We start from the raw sequence: 20,828 nt of genomic DNA, 5'->3' as shown, positions 1-20,828 counted from the left end.
GCGGCCATTTTGAAACAGGCCCGCGACATAGAAACACACCAGCGCGGCTGGTGTTTCTTTCACAGAAGGTGGGGAGCAGCGGCACGCAACTGTAGAAGCCCCTGCACATTCTCGGGAAATGCCTCGGCCGATCAAATGTAGAGGCAATCTCGATCGGCCAGAACCATCGCCTCTACCTGGCGGAGCAACATACGGGTACCGTTTTCCTCGTGGACACCGGGGCAATCGTCAGCATTGTGCCTCCATCCTGCCAAGAAGCGCGATCAGGTAAGACCGGCCCCCCACTCATTGCGGTCAACGGCAGCCCTGTCCGTACCTACGGAACACGGGACATGTCCCTGTCCTTTAGTTCCAGGACCTACAACTGGACTTTCATCATCGCAGATGTAGGCCAGGCAATCCTGGGCGCGGATTTCCTTTGGGCTTTTTCGTTAATCCCTGACGTCCACGGGAAGAGCCTGCAACCGTCGTCCAGTAACGTTGACCCCCCCGCTCCTTCGGTTTCCGTGTCATCCAGCCCGACCGTCCAGGCCGTCACTACGACCTCCGACCCGTTTGCTGCGATACTCGCTGATTTCCCGGAGCTCCTAGTCAAGCGATTCGACACACCTGCCGCCAAGCACGGAGTCGTGCACTTCATCCCTACGGAGGGGCCGCCTGTTTTCGCCCGAGCCCGACGCCTACCCCCTGATAAGCTGGCAGTCGCTCGCGAAGAGTTCCTCACTTTGGAACGACTGGGGATCGTGCGCCCGTCGGACAGCCCGTGGGCCTCACCGTTACACATGGTCCCTAAAGCATCTGGGGGGTGGAGACCATGTGGCGATTACCGATGTCTGAACGCCATCACCACGGCTGACCGATACCCGATCCCGCATATTCAGGATTTTTCGGCCAGCCTAGAGGGTGCCACGGTTTTCTCAAAACTGGACTTAATCTGAGGGTATCACCAGATCCCGGTTCGCCCTGCAGACATTCCTAAGACCGCCACCATCACCCCGTTCGGGCTTTTCGAGTGGCTGCGGATGCCTTTCGGCCTCAAAAACGCCGCCCAGGCGTTCCAACGCCTTATGGATCATGTGGGTCGGGGTATGCCTTTTGTATTCATATATCTGGACGATATTCTCGTGGCAAGTCGGTCGGCTCACGAACACCGGTCCCACCTGCGCTCCATATTCCAAAGGTTGCAGGACCACGGTCTGATCCTACACCCGTCCAAATGCCAATTCGGACTATCCTCAGTAGATTTCCTGGGCCATAGGATCACACAGGCAGGTGCCGTTCCCTTGCCCGAGAAGGTGGCTGCTATCCGCTCTTTCCCCCGCCCCGACACTATCAAAGGGTTACAAGAGTTGTAGGCATGGTAAACTTTTACCACCGCTTCGTCCCGGCGGCAGCCCGGATCATGCGCCCCCTTTTCCAATGCCTCGCGGGTAACCCCACCGAGCTCGTGTGGTCCCCTGCTGCCGACGCGGCTTTCGCGGCGGCCAAGCTGGCCCTCGCGAACGCCACCATGCTCGTCCACCCGCGCTCCTCTGCCCCCACCGCCCTCACCGTCGATGCCTCTGGCGTGGCGGTGGGGGCGTCTTAGAACAGCAGGTTAACGGCCTCTGGCACCCTTTGGCCTTTTTCAGCCGCCAGCTTACTCGCCCCGAGATAGCTTACAGTGCCTTTGATCGGGAACTCCTGGCCCTCTACCTGGCGATCCGTCATTTTCGCTATTTTTTAGAGGGTCGCTTTTTCGTGGCTTTCACTGTCCACAAGCCATTGACGTTTGCTTTTTTGAAGGTTTCCGATCCGTGGTCGGCCCGCCAGCAGCGACACCTCACTTACGTTTCGGAATTTACCACCGACGTTCGGCACATTGCGGGAAAACTAAACGCCGTCGCGGATGCCCTGTCCAGACCGGCGGTTTCCCCGGTTGCCGAGGTAAGTTCCGGAGTGGATTTCCAGGAGCTCGCGGAGGCTCAGCGCCTGGAAGACACCCCCTCCCTGTACCCCCACACCACCTCGGGGTTGCGGTTGGCACAGGTAGCCTGTGGTCCCACGCGTACTAAACTCTGGTGCGACGTTTCCCTGCCGCGCACCCGACCAGTAGTACCCACTTCCATGCGGCGCCAGGTTTTCGACACTATTCACGGCCTGGCACACCCGTCCATACGGGCCACTTCGGCTCTGATTGCGGCTCGATTTGTCTGGCACGGGCTGCGGAGGCAGGTGGCCTCCTGGGCCCGCTCCTGCATTCCATGCCAAACCTCCAAGGTCCACCGACACACTCGGCCCCCCGTCCAGCAGTTCACGGTCCCCGCAGCCCGATTCCTCCACATCCATGTGGATCTCGTCGGCCCGTTACCCCACTCCAGGGGCTACACCCACCTCCTCACGGTAGTCGAGCGGTTCACCCGGTGGCCAGAGGCGCTCCCGTTGTCCGACATCTCAGCAGCCTCCTGCGCGCGGGCTCTGGCGCTAAATTGGATTGCCCGTTTCAGCGTCCCGGACGTCATCACTACCGACCGGGGCGCCCAATTCACCTCATCCCTGTGGGTGGCTCTGACTCAGCTGTGCAGGTGCTGATTACAGCAAACCACCGCCTATCACCCCCAGGCCAACGGGATGGTGGAGCAGTTCCACAGGCAGCTTAAAGCCTCACTCACTGCCCGCCTGTCCGGCCCCGACTGGGCCGACCAGCTCCCATTTCGTTTTCCGGCATTTTCCGGCCAGCTCCCATTCGTTTTCCAGCGCATCGATGCCCACCGCCCCCCTTTCCGACCAGTTTACCAGGGTCCGTTCAGGGTAGTGAAGAGAGGCACAGTCACCTTCACGTTAGAAGTGGGTACAAGACAAGAGGTCGTCTCGGTGTCCCGCCTCAAGCCTGCCTATTTGGACCCAGACCAGCCCGTCACAGCGGCTCAACCTCCTCGCCGAGGCCGCCCTCCGGCCGTGGCTCCCATACAGCAGTTTTCCCCCTCGCTGCCCCCGTTCGGGACCCCGCTTCCCCCGGTCTCCTTGCCACTGCCCCCTCCGGCTCCGTCAGTTTCCCCTCCTCCCGCGGTGCCAGTTTCCCCGTCCCCACCCCCGGCAGGGCCCCTCTCTCCTCTCCGCACCGGCTCCGGTCGGGTGGTCCGGGCACCTGCCCGGTACCGCACCGAGGGTTCTGGGGGGGGGTCATGTAGGGACACAGGGATTGGTCCAGACCATCGAACCCTCTGATTGGTAGAAGGGGTGAGGTGGTGCGCAGGTAAAGGAATGGTTCAGTCTCGTTTAGTCCTCCGAAGGAGACAGTAAGATTTATGGTTGTCTGTCGTTTGATGCGTTGATTGTCACGGTTGTTAATGTTATAATAAACGTCTACCTCAACGTACTTCGCCTACGACTCGCCATAATATTTCCATTACCAGTTATCTCAAAGAATGTTCTCCACAATGGATCATGGATCGCAGTGGTTAATGCCATTGTGTTGCAGAAGTTAGAAGACCTATGTCCAATTCATCATTGATTTCTAGTTAGCTAAGCTGAGCATTTGGCTTGACAGAGCTGTGCTAAGTAACCAAAGGACAGACATTTTGTAGGGTGGAGGATGAGAGTGAATACAGGGGGGGAGGGGGTGGTAGGAAGGTTAGGTGCGAATGTCACCTGAGCCAATTTTGTTGTTCACAAAATCCGGTGGCTAGCCAGCAGGTTTTGAGCTTTCAGGTAACTAACAGGTATCTGGATGGGATATCCGAGACAACTCTGCCAAGGAAGCTTGCTGGGCTAGAAATAGTATGGCTGCAGTGTTCCAAGTGATCACTTTTAATACTTTGATTTGTACATCAAGACTGTTTTTTAGGAGGAAAGCTAGAAAGGAAACTTACAGTCTGATGGCAGAACCATTGAGTGTGGCAATACTCCAGGGTACCCCCAAGTTCCTCTGTCAATTGTGTTTTGTCGATGTAGCTGTGTAATTCTGAGATTGAATTCAGCATTATGACCTGCAAAGGAAGACATTGCGATTATAGCATTAAAAACTCAAATTGGAATTACATCAATTCAATCATGAAACAAACATTCAATATTTTCAGACAGCAGCAAATACTTGATGAAATTAAATGAAGCAAACTTTGACAATGTTCAAGACTATAAATAAACACATGTCCGAGTTTAACACATGTTTAAATAAAGAATTAATATTGTTCAGGGCACTGGGGAAATTCTGCTCTTCTTCTCTCAAAAGGTTCCACAAGTTAATTTAAAATCATAAGTGGAAACTGAGGTACAGTTTAATGTTTCATATCAAGGAGAGCACTTGCAGCAATATAGTATTCCATCAGTATTGACCAAGAGCACCAGCCTAGATTTTTGTTCTGGAGCGTCTGGAGCTGGACTGGAACCGACAACCCTCTCACTCAAAGGCAAGGATATTCTGAACTAAGAAACAGTGACATTTATAAAGCATGGAAGACGACTCAGGAGCATACAAGGATAGAGTGGCATTACAACATTTAGAAGTGACTAAGTTATTTTTGCACAGTTCATCATCAGGAGAAAGGTGGCATAGGATAACTATGGTTGCAGATCCGGACAATGCCGTGTTGATGCTTCGAGGGAGGTAATTCTGCCTAGAAAGATTCAAATAGAAAGTCATGCAAACAATGCACATAGAATTTCAGACACCAAAATGCTGGAGTACTTTGAAGAGAAAGGAAAACAGGAGAGTGTGTTAACATACAAAGTGGGTGTATGTTTTTCATTTAGTTGATGATAGGTATTCTGAAAGAAACAGTATCCTGGGAGATGGAACCACTTTGAGACAGCTGGCACGAGAACACGTAAGAGAATTTGGGTCATCGGCAGTCATGCGAGAAAGGGAGCAGGTGCTGACTATCACAAACCAATTGACCTTGAAGAGGAAATGGGAGTAAAAATAGGAGTGGTTGCAGGTTCATGGCTGGAAGGAAGATATGGGAGGAGGGCCCAGAAGAGAAGGGAGGTGAGAAGTAAACAAAACTGCACTATACTGGTTGGTCTGAATATTTTTATTAATGATTCTGACTAAATAGTCACATTATATATGTAATGAAATGCACAATCTAGTATAGCCAACAGTCATGATTATTATGTGAGAATCAGGAGTGCTCACCACCTAGCCCCAGGTTTTATAGGTCCATAGCCAATAATCTACATATGATCCTTTCTGCCCATCGCAGTTGGGGTCTCCTGACCAGGCATTCAATCTTATCAACTGACAGTCAGGAAACAGCAGAAAATGGCATCCTGGCATTAAGAGCAGTCAGACCATTGTAACTCTGCTTCTTCCAGTTTCCACATCCATTACCATGCACCGCCACTCCCTTCCATTAATGAATTTTAATTAAGAGTGCAACCAAAATGCAACACCTCACATTCTTCTGAATGACACTCCATGTTCATTCCTCGGCCCATTGTAAACTTACATAACCACTGTCGTTTTCCCATATACTGCCAATTGCAATGTCATCTGCATGCCACCAACTTTCTCATCCAAATCATTTATATAAATAACAACCAAGTGTGCACCCAACACTAATCTCTGTGGCATGTCCTTATTATAGGCCTCCAGTCAGAAAAATAACCAGTCAAATCAAGTTGAGTTTATTGTCAAAAGCACAAGTCAAGTCAAGTCAAATTTATTTGTCACATACACATACACGATGTGCAGTGAAATGAAAGTGGCAATGCCTGCGGGTTGTGCACAAAAAGAATTACAGTTACAGCATATAAATAAAGTTAATAAGTTACTATTATTGTCGACAAAAATTTAGTCTCTGGGGTTATAAAAGTTGACAGTCCTGATGGCCTGTGGGAAGAAGCTCCATCTCATCCTCTCCGTTTTCACAGCGTGACAGCGGAGGCGTTTGCCTGATCGTAGCATCTGGAACAGTCCGTTACTGGGGTGGCAGGGGTCCCTCATGATCTTGCTTGCTCTGGATCTGCACCTCCTGATGTATAGGTCCTGCAGGGGGACGAGTGTAGTTCCCATGGTGCGTTCTGCCGAACGCACTACTCTCTGCAGGGCTATCCTGTCCTGGGCAGAGCTGTTCCCAAACCAGACTGTAATGTTGCCGGACAGGATGCTCTCTACAGCCCCAGAGTAGAAGCAATGAAGGATCCAAGTGCATAAGATACATATACAATGAAATATACATATACATATACAATGAAAATCTTCTTGCAGCAGCACCACAGGAACATATTTTCAATGTACCAGTACCTCAACATACATGTATCTCTACACCACCCTTTGTCATCTACCTTCAAGCCGATTTTATATCCAATTGTATCTTTGGATACTCCTTTACCTTACCTTCCAAAGTTATCTCATGTCCCCTTTTCCCTTCTGATTTCCCTCTTAAATGTCCATATTTGGATCAAGCTGTGATGAGGTCAGAAGCCAAGTGGTCAGAGAGAAATCTAAACTAGACACAAGTGAGCAGGTTACTGGGGACTAATGCCACTTGATAGCACATGCCCAGGCATTTGCTGATGATTGAGTGTACACTGAATGGATTTGACCTGCTTTATTAAAATAAAAAATATATTAGAATTACTAATTGTGACAAATTTTGGGAGGGAGAATTAGGCAAAAGTCACTTTTAATGTTGTATCATAATGGAGAATGGAATTGCACTCAGTTTAGAATCATGGCTTTTGTGATTGGTGCTTAATAACCAGTTTTGTTGTTGTTTCTCCAAATGAGGGAAGATGATTAGACTTTATTGCTTTCCATCATAGTGAGAATCCGCTGTGGTGGATGTTTATGTTAATACAAATACAAATACAAAGTATCTTTATTGTCATTTAAAAATAAATTTGAATGAAATGTCGTTGCCATGCAGTCATGACAGTAAAGAGCACAGGACACACAATTACATAAGTTTAACATAGACAACCATCACAGTGACTCCTCCAGGCACCCCTTCACTGTGATGGAAGGCAAAGAAAAGTAATCTCCTCCTTTGTTTTTCTCCCACGGTCAGATAATCAGACTGCTGCTTCGAGGCGATTGTGGCTCCCGATTTCTGGTGGCTCCCGATTTCTGATGCCCCCGCCGGGCGATGGAAGGTCCCGCGGCCGAGCCGCACAGGGCGATGGAAGGCCCCCCGGCCGAGCCGGGCTGTAGAAGGCCCCACGGCCGAGCCGCGCAGGGCAATGGAAGGCCCCATGGCCGAGCCGCGCAGAGTGATGGAAGGCCCCACGGCCGGGCTGCGCAGGGCGATGGAAGGCCCCCCGGCCAAGCCGCGCAGGGCGATGGAAGGCCCTGCAGCCGAGCCGCACAGGGCGATGGAAGGCCCCGCGGCCGAGCCACGCAGGGCGATGGAAGGCCCCGCGGCCGAGCTGCGCAGGGTGATGGAAGGCCCTGCAGCCGAGCTGCGCAGGGCGATGGAAGGCCCCACGGCCGGGCCGCGCAGGGTGATGGAAGGCCCCCTGGCCGAGCGGCGCAGGGCGATGAAAATCCTGCAGGTGAGCCGCGCAGGGCGATAAAAGTCCTGAGCCTCCGCCGGGCGATGGAAAGTCCCGCGGCCGAGCCGCGCAGAGCGATGAAGGTCCTGCGAACGGGTCGATCGAGCTTTATGGGTCGAACGGGTCGATTCGGGGCGGTTGAAGCTGCTACGGCTGGAGCTCCCGAAAGTCAGTAGCCAGCCAGGGACCTGCGAGCTCCCAATGTTGCAGTCCACAGAGCCCGCAGCCGAGCCTCCGAAGGTAGAGTCGCAGCCACAATCACGGTGCCACCACAGCCTCCGAAAGTCGGCCAGCTTAGAGATGGTAAGTCCAGGCCCTGCAACCGGAGCCTTCAAGGTCGATCCCAGCTGGAAGCCGCCAACTCCACGGTGTTAGGCCGTAGCGCGAATGGAGATACGACAAGGAAAAGGGTCGCATCTCCGATGAGGAAGAGATTTTTTTTTAAAGGTTTTCCCCACCACCCCCCACATATGCACAGCTAAAGATAGACTATTACATACATCTAACGCTAACAAATAGACAAAGAAAGAAGAGAGACAAACAGACTGCCGGCGAGCTGCAGCTGCAGGGCAGCACCGCCACTTCCGGTACGATTATGTAGTTGTGTGCCTTGTTGCTTTTTTGGTATGGCTGTATGGTAATTTGCATATCACTGTACCTTAATTGGTACACGTGACAATAAAAGACCTTTGAAACTCTTTGATGTTACAATGAAAGCAATTTGTAGCTTGCCCGAGCTTTTAAAGACAACCTCGCTCATTTACATAGGGAGATTTTTGTCCACAGCAGTGGGAGGGCAACAAATATTGGCTGACAGTTTGATGTCGATAACTGATCTACGACATCCAAGGCAGAGCATCATAGCTCCTATATTGAGCAGCAAACATTGGTTTAGGTAATATCTTCCAGTTTTACCCCATACTTTGTCAGCTATTCATTACATGCCAGTTGAGACTTTATGTTATATTTATACAGTGAAAGATTGTTGCAACACAATTACTGTTTTAATGCAAGCCTTATACTCCAAATTATTTACAAACCTTACAAAGTAGCATTCTTCTTCGAAAAGGATGGCCAGATATCTTCCTAAATTTGGAGCCACGAATTTGAGAAATAGTCTAAAATAATTGTTTCATTTACATTCTCCTCTCTCCCCATCTATGCACATCTTTTCTTGATGCTAAAATACTGCATCTCACCATTTAACCTTAATTTGACCATGTACAGTGGGAGATTAGCAGTTGGGAATCATGTCCACAACAATGGCCAACATTTCAAGTCATAGGATTGACAGCAGTGAAGCAGTTAGTTTTGATAACATTTTGGTGCAGAAAATTGAATGCTAATTTCAGTTTCGTACACAGCCTGGGTGTATTTAAAGTGCTAAGACGAAGAGATTCCCCAGAAGACCACATTTTTACTTTATTCTGCAGCAGGGCCCAAAAGCCATAAGTAGGTGTCAACATATTTCACAATCATTGTCTATTTAAAGATTTTTTTTAAATGCACAGATAAAATAGTTATAAGCTTGCTCCATTTAAAAAGCATAAGAGTCATACAGCATGGAAACAATGTGAATTTAGGGTTCAAGTCCATAACACCCTGAACGTGGTGAAAAAAGTAGATAGAGTGGAAATGAAGGCATATGATATGCTTGCTTTCACAGGTCGGGACATTCAGTGTACAAGTCAAGAAGTCATGATGCAGCTTTATAGGACTGTGGTTAGGTCTCATTAGAAGTATTGCCTGCAGTTTTGGTCGCCTCATTACAGGAAGAATGTGATCTTTGGAAATGGTGCAGAGGAGGTTGACCAGAATGATACCTGGATTAGGGATGTTAGTTGAAGGGAGAAGTTGGACAGACTTGGATTGTTTTCCCTGGAATACTGGAGGTTGCAGGAAAACTTGATCAAAACATGTAAAATTATAAAAAGCATAGATAGGGAAGACAGTCAAAACCATTTTGCCAGGATGGAAAGATCAAATACTAGAAAGCATAGCTTTAAAGTGAGAGGGACAACATTTTGTGGCATTTAAGAGACTTTTGGATAGGCATATGGATATGCAGGGAATGGAGATAAAAGTTGGTCTTGGCATCACATTTGGCAGAATCATTACAGGCTGAAGAGCTTGTTCCTGTGCTGTACTGTTCTATATGCATTCACCTTATCTATTCTCCTAATGATTTAATACAACTCCAAAAGATCACCTCTCAGCCTGCTGTACTCCAAGGAATAGTCCTAACCTGCCCATCTTTCTCAGTAGCTCAAGCTCTCATGGCCAGGCAATATTCTCTGTACACTTTCCAACTTAATGACATCATCACTATAGCAGGGCAACAAAAACTGAACACAATACTCCAAATGCTGCCTCACCAATGTTTTATACAACTGTAACATTAAATCTCAACTTCTACAACCAATACCTTAACTGATGGAGGCCAATGTACCAAAAGCCTTCTGGACCACCTTATCTACTGTGATGCCACAATGGACTGTACTCCAAGAACCATATGCTCTGCAACACCCCAAGGGCCCTTCCTTCCACTGTGAAGGTTCTGCTTTGGTTTGACTTCCAAAAATGCAACACCTTGTACTTACCTGCATTAAACACCATTAGCCATTCCTCAGTCCACTTGCCCAGAAGATAAAGATCAAGCTGTAATATTTGATAATCATCTTCACTGATTACAATATCACCTACTTTAGTGCCATCTGCAAACTTAGTCGTTTTGCCTTGCGCATTCTCATCCAAATTGTTGATATACATGACAAACTTGAATGTGCCCAGCACAGATCCCTGAGGCACATTACCAGTCACAAGCCTTCTGTCTGAAAAATAACCATCCTCTGCTTCCTTCTATGAAGCTAATTCTGCATTCAGTTAGCTAGCTCTCCCTTGATCCCATGCAATCTAACCTTCCAAAGTAGCCCATCATGCGTAACCTTAACAAAGGCCTTGCTGAAATCCATTTAGACCTTTTTCAACCTTCTTGGTTCCTTCTACAAAAAACTCAATAAAATTCGTAAGACAGAATCTCCCACATACAAACCATGTTGACTATCCCAGATCAGCCCGTGTAACCAAATACAAACATATCTTATCCCTCGGAATCCTCTCCAGTAACTTACCTACCATTCCATCACAGAGTGGCTAGGACTGTGAGGCCGTGACTCCACTAACCACACCCCTGGGCCATCCTTGGTAAGCAGTGAGCAGACCTTGTCTCAGAGGTTGTTAGCCAATAATTGGATGTTCATTTTTGGATATAACACATTTAATCAACAAATCCAAGATCAAAATCAGATTTGAGACATCTCACTTACCGGTACCTTCAGTTTAAAATCATCTCGGTTGAATCTCAGGTTAATGTCAGAGATTGCTCGCTGAAAGATTCCTGAAGGACGAAGGGCGAGGACTAATTGAAGGTTCCCTGGAAATGATCCCTAGAATGAGAGAAAATTGGAAGGTCACCTTAATTCCCAAGAAAAAAATTGTCATATGTAACGGATGTGAACTGCAACAATTAAATTATTACTTGCTGTAGCTTTACAGGCAAATTAGATGCAACAAAAATGAATATATAAACATACAATATATTATCAGTTATTCTAAATTAGACCATGAGAGTGCAAAAGCCAAAGTACTTAGAGCAACCATAGAAATACAAAGTTCTCGTGGTTCAGTAGAATTGTGGTAGAGTTGTGGTTATGGTTGTGCAGAATGGTTTAAGAACTTGGTTTTTGATAGGAAGCCGATGCTCTTAAACCTGGATGTCACAGTTCTGAGGCTCCTGTATCTTCTTCCCAATGGTAGCAGCCAGACAACAAGAGTGGCCAGGGTGGTGTGGGCCTTTAATGATGTTATCTGCTGCCTTGAGGCAGCATTTCCTATAGATCACATTGATGGTGGGGAGGTCAATATTCACAATGGACTGGATGTCAATCACTTTCTGCAGCATTCTTTGTTCTTGAGCATCCGAATTTCCGAACCAGCCCATAATGCAACTGATAAGTATGCTTTCCATCGTGCACTTGTCGAAGTTCAATAGAGAATTCAGCGACATACCGAATCTCCTTAAAGGACTGAGGAAGTAGAGACATCGGTGAGCTTTCATGGTGATTTCATGGTGGCCCACACCAGATCATCAAATATGTGTAAGCCCAGAAACCTGAAGTTGTCGATCCTTCCACCACGGTCCCACCAATGAAGATAGGTGTATGGTCCCTTGGCTATCCCTTTCTGAAGTCAAATTCAGCTCCTTGGTCTCGCTAACGTTGAGAGCAAGATTATTGTTCTGGCACCACTCAACCAGACTGTCCATCTCCCTCCTGTAGTCTGACTCGTCTTTCCCTGTTATTTAATGATGGTGGTATCGTTGCACATTTAAAGATGTTGGAGCTGTATCTGGTTTCATTGTCATGGGTATTGAGCGAGTAGAGCAGGGGGCCGAGAACCCAATGCTGAGGTGACCCTTGTGCTGATGGTCAGCGAGGAGAAGCTGTTTTTGCCAATCTGTTCTGATTGATGTCTGCCAATGGGGAAGGTGTGGATCCAGGTGCATGGGAAGGAGCAGAGGTCTAGTTTTGTGAGTTTGACGATGAATTTGGAAAGGATGATAGTTTAGTTTAGAGACAGCGCAGAAACAGGTCCTTCGGCCCACCGTTCAAGCCAACCATCAATTACCCATTCACACTAGTTCTGTTATCCTACTTTCGCATCCACTCCCTGCATACTAAGAGCAATTTATAGTGGAAAATTAACCCCACAAACTCGAACATCTTTGGGATGTGGGAGGAAACTGGAACACCGGAGGAAACTCAGGTGGTCATAGAAACATAGAAACATATTGCAGCAAACATAGATGCAACAAAAATGAATATATAAACATACAATATATTATCAGTTATTCTAAATTAGACCATGAGAGTGCAAAAGCCAAAGTACTTAGAGCAACCAGGTCATTCTTGACGTAGCTCCTGACCTGAAACGTCACTTATCCATTCCTTTGACAGATGCTGCCTGACCCACTGAGTTACTGCAGCACATTGCGTTTTACTCTCAAAGCACTTAATCACAATGGGCTAATAGTTATTAAGACATATCATCTTGCTCTTTAACACTTGGGCACTAGTGTTACAGGTGTCTTTTTGAAGCAGGTTGGGACCTCAGACTGTGGTTGTGAGAGGTTGATGATGCAGTCCTGATTTCGACCCAATACGTTGACATCCTTTCCCCCTCACAGATGCTGCTCAACTCTGAGGTCCTCTCATCCGAAATTGGAGATTGTGCATGATGCTAGTGATCATAAGCATTCAGAAAATAAATAAAATACAACAATCAATTAATTGAAAAATAAACGTACCTTAGAATCACTGAGACATAAAGTACAGAAAACAGGCCCTTTGGCTGTTCAGCTTGTGCCAACCATTAACCATATTCTCCCCATATTCTCATCAACTCATCTCAGATTCCACCATTCATCTACACACATGGGCAGTTTATGCGGCTAATTAACCTGGCAACCCACGCATGTTTAAAGTCACTTTATCATTCAACAATAATAAAGCACACAAATACTTAGGATAATTGAAATCAAAGGAATGTAAATGTAACCATACATACCTTTCCCTTGAAGGTGTGTTTTCCTTTCTAATGATTGGGCATACTGCAAGTTTAACCTGGGCATGTTAGGCTGCAGATTTCTCAGCCTAAACCCGAGATAATCTGCAGAAGTTTGCACTCAGTCGCTGAACTCTGTGAGAAGTCCAACAGCTAAACACTACGGTTCCATCACCAGCACTCGCCTGTGTGGGGATTTGCCTCAGGGCTCTGAACTTCCGCACTGAATCATTGACAAAAGCTGGCAGTCTCTCCTGACCTGCCAGCTTCTCAGCTGGAGATCCCTGCCAACGTCTCCATGCCACGCTGAACATGTGCTATGTGTGATGGCATTGCCGTTTGCTTGCTGTTCAGCAGCTGCCCTATGGAAACGTCAGTGCTCTTAATGTAAAGGCTGCTGAAATTTGTACTGCATCGAAACTCACCGCAATTCTCAGCAGCGATGCCTTCACAGAGGACCATTTGTCTTGCCTCCTGTCTATGAGCAAAATAAATCCAATGCCACCGTCTTGAAGGCTGAATGAGAGAAGTAGTTCGGAAATTAAATGAGTAATATGAAAACAGCAGCCTGTCTCAGATAATTTCACTATCAAAAGCCTCCCAGCGTGCTGATCTCTCCACTGAACACACAGCCTGTGTACACACTCGCCTCACGGATCTTAATTCTTCTGGCTCTGAGCAAAGGATTCAATGCCATGACTCCATTCATTACCGAGAAGCAAACTGCTGTTAAACGCAGCCCACTCAAGTCACAGGACACGATCAGAGGGTGCTTTCCTCACCACGTATCATGTCAGATAACTGTTGCTGATGAAGCCACCTGCTTATAGTGGGCAATAAATTACAGTCAAAAAAGATATTCAGGAATTTACTAAGATCTGTATGTTAAATTCTTTGGGGGGAAAAACTGCAGCATTTCCTCGAGAACGAAGCACAAATGCAATCGGTGAAAAGGCTGACCACAGACAGGGGTAAGGCAAACTGTGGGGCATCGATGTGCCAGGAGCAGCTTCATATTTATCTTTCAATAAACAACACATACGGTGCCAGATGAGTGAGCCCACTAACCCCCAGTCCCTGTAAATCAGAACCAATTATACAATGCCAGCAGCTGGCTACCAGCCAATCACAACTGGGATGTAAAAGATGGGCAAGCCTTTATGCAGACAGCAAACATTTCTATTCCGGGTACATTCACATGGAACTGGCATACGGATCTCACATACAACAGCTCTCCGGATTATCGTAAATTCTGCTTCTACATTCACTGGGTGCACATGGGTGGCAGCTGTGAGTTTGACCCCCCCCACCCCCCATCCCAGAATTTGTTCAATCTTGATCTTGAGATATTGCTGTATTTCTGTGACTATTGGTGGGGGAGCTGAGCAAAAGAATTTACTTCGAAGATGTCCACCTCTTACATTTTCTAATTACAGTCTGAAAGAAGTTTGAATTACAAAACAGCAAAGACATGAAACAAAAGAATGAAAGAGCACACAAGAACAATCTTTTAGCCCAAGATGAGTGTGTGTGTTTGAGAGAGCTGTGGAGTTAATCCCACATTCTGTTCTCTTCCTAATAAGCATTAAATCTTTCCTTAAACATTTCTGGAAATTAATCCTTATTTCTTCAGACTAAGATGTCCATTTGAAAAAAATAAAAATTAAAAATAAATTTATATATATATAAGAAAATAACTGCAGATGCTGGTACAAATCGAAGATATTTATTCACAAAATGCTGGAGTAACTCAGCAGGTCAGGCAGCATCTCAGGAGAGAAGGAATGGGTGACGTTTCGGGTCGAGACCCTTCTTCAGACTCAAGACCCGAAACGTCAACCATTCCTTCTCTCCCGAGATGCTGCCTGACCTGCTGAGTTACTCCAGCATTTTGTATATATATATATATATATATATATATATATATTTGGTACAAGCTAATGACACATGTAGTCTGATTAGACATTTGGTAGTAGTCTCGGTATAGCAGAGGGGCTGCTTTGGGCGGCACAGAGGCGAAGCTGGAAGTGCTGCTGCCTCACAGCGCCAGAGACCCAGGTTCAATGCCGACTTTGTGTGCTGTTTGTTTGCTCTTTGCACCTTCTCTCTGTGATCGCCTGGGTTCTCCCCGGGGGCTCCAGTTTCTTCCCACATCTTGTGTGGGTTTGTAGATAAATTGGACTTTGTAAATTGCCCCTGGTTTATAGGGAGTAGATGCAAAAGTGGAATAACATAGAACTAGTGTGAACGTGTGATGGATGGTCAACATGGATTCAGTGTGCCGAAGGGCCCATTTCCATGCTGTATCTTGAAACAGAAACTGAAGGGATAGTTCTAAACAGAAACATTCAGAAATGTTACGAGCAACCTTCTCCCCAGAAGGCAAGACTCCGAACTTGCACTGTAAATTATCCCTGCTGTCAATTATCTCCTCTGTCATAGGGTATTTGCTATATTTTTATAGAAAATATCTCCTTCCCTTATGAATGTATAAGATTGGTTAGGGATCAGGGAACTGTAGTGGTGTGGAATTGAATAGAAATCATGGAAGTCTGTGGTGGCATAGGATGGAGTAGGGAACAAAGAACAGTGAATTTTACCATGGAGTGGGATTGGATTGTGAGTGGAAATCTGGGAACTGTGATGCTGATGGATTGGGAAGGGATCAGAGAACTGGAATAGTGTGACATTGAGTAAGAAAAAGTGAACTCTGCCATGAGATGGGATTGGATGGGAACAGAAAACTGGAATGGCGAGGTTCTGGGTAGGGAACAGGAAACTGTGGTGCTGTGGGATTGGGATTGCGGTACTGTGTGATCTTCATGGTATAACTCCAGGAGAGCTGCAAGAAGCAGCACCAACCGCTGAACACACTTTTTCTCGACCTTACTAACCTTGGATAACCGGTACGTACCCTGGAGAACTCTTTCCAAATTCAGCACTTTACAGAAATTCAATTCTAAGTTGTATTTTTTTGCGATGGCCAAGCCATGATTTTAATCAACATGCCAGCCAATCTTGGCGAAAACAGTGTCAAGGAAGACTGCATCTGTGCTCAGATACTTTTCCCAATCTTTCTCACTCCCAACAATGCGTCCTACTGGAGTGATTAAACCTGTTCAGCGAATGGCAACTGCAGACTAGAATCAACATTACCCCAACCTCAGTCATCAAATAGATCGCATGTGCAAGGGTCTAGCTCCATGTGATTGTTCACTTAAGTAAGAGAGAAGATGGACCTCACACTCAGCATCTGCAAGACATAGGTCCTCTATCAACTGCCCCCGCCTTACAACTCTATCCTCCAACAATAATGACATCATGAGAAATGAGAACGACTTACCCTATCTCTGTACCCACCTCTTCAGCAAAGACAATTATTGATGTGCAAATTCACCACCATTTTCAATAGACCAGTACAGCTTTTAATTGACTGAGAAAAAGGCATTTGAAGATCAAGACTTCTAACCAACACAAAACCTATGATCCACCGGGCAGCAGTGTTCCGGTCCTTCTATAAGCTTCAGGTCTATGTATCAGAAGCACAAAGAACTCCTGCAGAAACCATAGAAGGAGCACACTGCCCACAAACAGCCCCATCTCTTGCCCCATCTGTGATCGTGTCTGCCATTCACAAACTAGCATCATCAGTCAACCCAGGATTCGTGGAACTAAAGTATTATCAAATCAAACTCGATCCCAAGGGATTGTCTTGTCTTGTTGATACTGCACCAACCGCTGCTGTTGAGTTATAAACGATTGCTTATGAAAGAGGTGGAGGGAGCATAGATCTCTGCAATAATGTGGGAAAGGGTGTGTTTTAATAGTCTCAAAGAAACATTTCAAGGCTGGGATCAAGGCCTTGGTTCGTATCCAGGTATAAAATCAGAAGTCTTGGTTAAGACATTAAAAATAAATACTTTGTCTAAGGTTAAATGCTTTACCTTTTACCGTTTACATGCTTTAATCTCCTGTCTATATGTATTGTATTGCACTGTATAATTGTATATCGTATTGTACTGCACTGTCATCCCCTGTCTATATGTTTTGCATTTGTATTGTACTATGGCCCCCGGAGGCACTCTGTTTCGTCCCATTCGTTGCATGATCTGTAAGGAGTGGAATGACAAATAAATATTTCTATTTCAATTTCAATAAATATTGAAAATCTGGAGACCTTGATGTTATAGTCCCCACCATAGAACAAAGACAAGTACAGCATAGGAACCGGCCCTTCGGATCACAATGTTTGCACCGAACCTGATGCCACGTTAAACTGATCTCTTGTGCCTGTACATGATCCATATCCCTCTGTTCCTTGCACTTCCATGTGCCTATCAAAAAGCCTCTTAATCACCACTATCGTATCTGCCTCCACCACCACTCCTGGCAATGTCTTCCAGGCCCACACCACTCTCTTGCCCTGCACATTTCCATTACATTTTCCACCTCTCACCTTATAGTTATGCCCCCTAGTGGTGGGCATTTCCACCTGGGAAAAAGGTTCTGTCCACCCATCTATGTCTCTCATAATTTATATACTTTTCCATCAAGTCTCCCCTCAACCTCCAACATTGCAATAATCCACGTCTATCCAAACTTTCTCTGTAGCTGAAATGCTCTAAGCTAGGCAACATTTTAGTAAACCCTCTCTGCACCCTTTTCGAATCCTCCACATCTTTCCTGTAATGGGATGACCAGAACTGCACAATCAACTGATGACTGTCTCTAGCTTGTGTTTCAACTCCCTGCCTCTTCCACAATACCAAAGATCTCCAGTAGGTGGCGACAAGTCCATAGAATTGGAAAGGCCATGGACCAGTCCATGTTAGTATTGGCTCAGGTGGGGAAGAGCCTAACCCTGAACTGTAACATGATATTCCTCTGGAAAAACAAACTGGTTGGTGACGTGCAGAAGTGTAAAGCTCATGTGACCTGACAGGATAGCGATTCTGGAGTAAGCGCAAGACAAAGGGCTTGACTGTGTTAACAAAGGCAAGGAGAGGTTGAGAGACAGATGCTGAGGTAAAATGCGCACATACTGCATGTCACAATGTTGGAGGAAACTACTTGAGCCTTACCTTGGAATGCTGGTCAGATAGGAAATGACATTCTGGAATTCCTCCTCAGGGATATCAGTGAAGTTAGGATATTCAGGAAAGGTTATAATTGGACACCCACCTTCTCCTCGACCACCTACAAGGAAGAATATATTCATACATTATCATTAATCCAGACCGTTCACAGGGTACCTTTGTTACCTTGAACAAAGCAAGGTAATTATACCGATGGAACTGAACCAAAATTGCAGTTAAACACACTGTCCATGAATACCTTAGCAACACTGGTAGATATTTTTTTGCTTTCTTGTCTGTAGGTATCCATCTTCATACAGTGTGTCCTTTCCCTTCCCTGTGCTCATCACTTCCAAATCCTCTAACCATCTAGAGAGCTAAGTGTGGGACATCTTTTACAACTCTATTTTCATTGAAAATGCTTATAGTAATGCCATATGTTACACTATATTGATCACTTCATCCCTGGGGACATTTTGATCTGCAGATAAAAGCACATTAGTTTCTGGGGTTACATTACAATCATTAACCTTTACAACCACTAGCCCTTGCAAATACTCACCACAGTTGACGTCACAGTTGATGTCACAGTTTTGACAACCATTACATTCACCAACAATTACAAACACCAATAATTGTAAATCATCAGCCGCATCAATCGGTTGCCAGCCACGACAATCATGAGCCCTGCCAATCAGTCACGAGCCATGCCAACCAACATTTCACAGACAATCAGTTTTCAACCTCTATAGGCAGCAGCCCTGTCAATCCATTGCCAACCATAACAATTATGAGCTCTGCCAATTAGTTGCTAATCATTACAATCATCAACCCTGTCAGTCATCAATCACCCAGCATCAGCCCAGTCAATCATTTTCTAACCACTCCATTCATCAACCCTGTCCAGCAGTTGCCAACCATCCAGTCATCAACCCTGTCCACCAGTTGCCAACCATTACAATCATCAGCCCTGACATCAGTCAGCAACAGTCCACATTGACAGGCCCATACCTTGCAGTCAATTGCAACTACCTGCCATAATCAATGCAATGATTCTGATTGACTGGCTTAAGACACAATCTTTTCACCAGAGTGCCTTCAAGCGGGTTGGCATTGCTATTCACCTTGGGTTTTTTGTTCATTTTATTTCACTATATTAGTAGCCCTTTAAATTTGCTGGGGAAAAAAAATGGTGCCTTTGTTGGTGTATTCTCAAAACCTATCAGTGCCTCTTCATCTGGTGCTGTAGCTGTGCAAATGAACCTACACCAGTAAAATGCATGGCATCCACACTGGTCCATTGTCCCTACCCTATTTAATTAAGTTAATGCAAGGCATCAATGTTCATCTGGTCACATGCAGTTATCCAGGCCAAACCCCTGCTGTGATGAGGTCCAGGACAAATTGCTGATGATATTTATTCCCAAGAGCTCGAAGCTTTCGGCCATCTCTACTTTGCTGCCATCATTGTATAATGGGGTATGTGTACTGCTCCGCTTCTTGAAGTCTATCACAATCTCCTTTGGCTTGCTGACATTGAGGGAGAGGTTGTTGTCTTGGCACCAGGTTATGAGATTCTCAGTCTCCTTCTTGTACTCCTAATGTCTAGGTCTAGATTTGATATCTGGCCCACTACGGTGGTGTTGTCTGCAAATTTGTAAGTTGGGTTGTATTGGTATTTGGTTGCGAAGTCATGAATGTATAAGGATTACAGTAGGGAGCTGAGAACGCATCCTTGTGGAAATCGCCTATCGTAGAGGATGCTTTGTCCGCTATCCTCATTGATTGTGATCCGTTAGTCAGAAAGTCAAGGATCCAGTTAGAGAAGGGTGTGCGTACTTAAGTTCCACAAGTTTGGAGATGAGCTTGGTTCAGATAATGGTACTGAAAGCAGAGCTGTAGTCGATTAAGCTGGAGCCTGACGTAGGTGTCCTTCTTATCCAGATATTCCAGGATGAGTGGCAGGGAGATGGCAGGGAGATGGTATCAGCACTGGACCTGTTGTGTTGATAGGCAAACAGCAATGGATCAAAGCTGCTTGGTTGGCTCGATTTAATGTGTGCCATAATCAGCCTCTCAAAGCACTTTGTGATAGTGGATGTCAAAGCCACTGGACGGTATTCATTAAGGCATGAGAACTTGTTTTACTTTGGCACTGAGATGATAGTGGTCTTAGTGGGTACCTCAGAATGGAATAGGCAGAGATTAAAGATGCCCTCTGGTTTTAGAATCCTCTACCCTGTGAAAAAGACTAAGCATTCACTTGATTCACGTCCGTTATGATCCTGTACACACCTCAATAAGATCACCCTTCAGTCTGCTCAAAAGAAAAATATCCAAACCCTATCTAGCCTCTCCCTATAACTCGTCCACAAGTCCACAAGACATCCTTGTAAATTTCTTCTGCATTCTTTCCAACTTAATAACATCCTTCCAACAGTTGGGCAACCAGAACTGCTGGCAGTACTCTGTGTGGTCTCAACAACAACTCATACAGCTGCATCATGATGTCCCAACTTTTGTACACAGTACCCTTCCCAATCAAAGCAAGCATGCCCAGCACTTTGTTCAGCACATTGTCCATCAGACTCGCTACATTCGGGGAACCATGCACCTGTATTTCCAGATTTCTCTATTCCACAGCACTCTCCATGA

General features: G+C 46.1%; 1 protein-coding gene across 5 annotated transcripts in view; it reads right to left on the bottom strand.

Annotated features, from left to right (window-relative positions):
- Nucleotides 1-20,828, bottom strand: part of mcf2la (mcf.2 cell line derived transforming sequence-like a) — a 164,551-nt gene that overhangs the window by 57,351 nt on the left and 86,372 nt on the right. For all 5 annotated transcript variants that reach the window (XM_078409290.1, XM_078409291.1, XM_078409293.1 and 2 more), the window contains exons 3-6: nucleotides 18,180-18,294; nucleotides 13,524-13,614; nucleotides 10,803-10,922; nucleotides 3,852-3,968 (exon numbers count right to left, since the gene is read on the bottom strand). In XM_078409290.1, the coding sequence (XP_078265416.1) occupies nucleotides 3,852-3,968; nucleotides 10,803-10,922; nucleotides 13,524-13,614; nucleotides 18,180-18,294 (443 nt within the window). The remainder of the gene's footprint in view (nucleotides 1-3,851; nucleotides 3,969-10,802; nucleotides 10,923-13,523; nucleotides 13,615-18,179; nucleotides 18,295-20,828) is intronic.

The sequence above is a fragment of the Rhinoraja longicauda genome, chromosome 12 (genome assembly GCF_053455715.1).
Source record: "Rhinoraja longicauda isolate Sanriku21f chromosome 12, sRhiLon1.1, whole genome shotgun sequence".
In the NCBI taxonomy this organism is placed as follows: domain Eukaryota; kingdom Metazoa; phylum Chordata; class Chondrichthyes; order Rajiformes; family Arhynchobatidae; genus Rhinoraja; species Rhinoraja longicauda.
The sequence above is the reverse complement of the archived record's forward strand: the minus strand, read 5'-3'. Positions and strand labels throughout refer to the sequence as shown.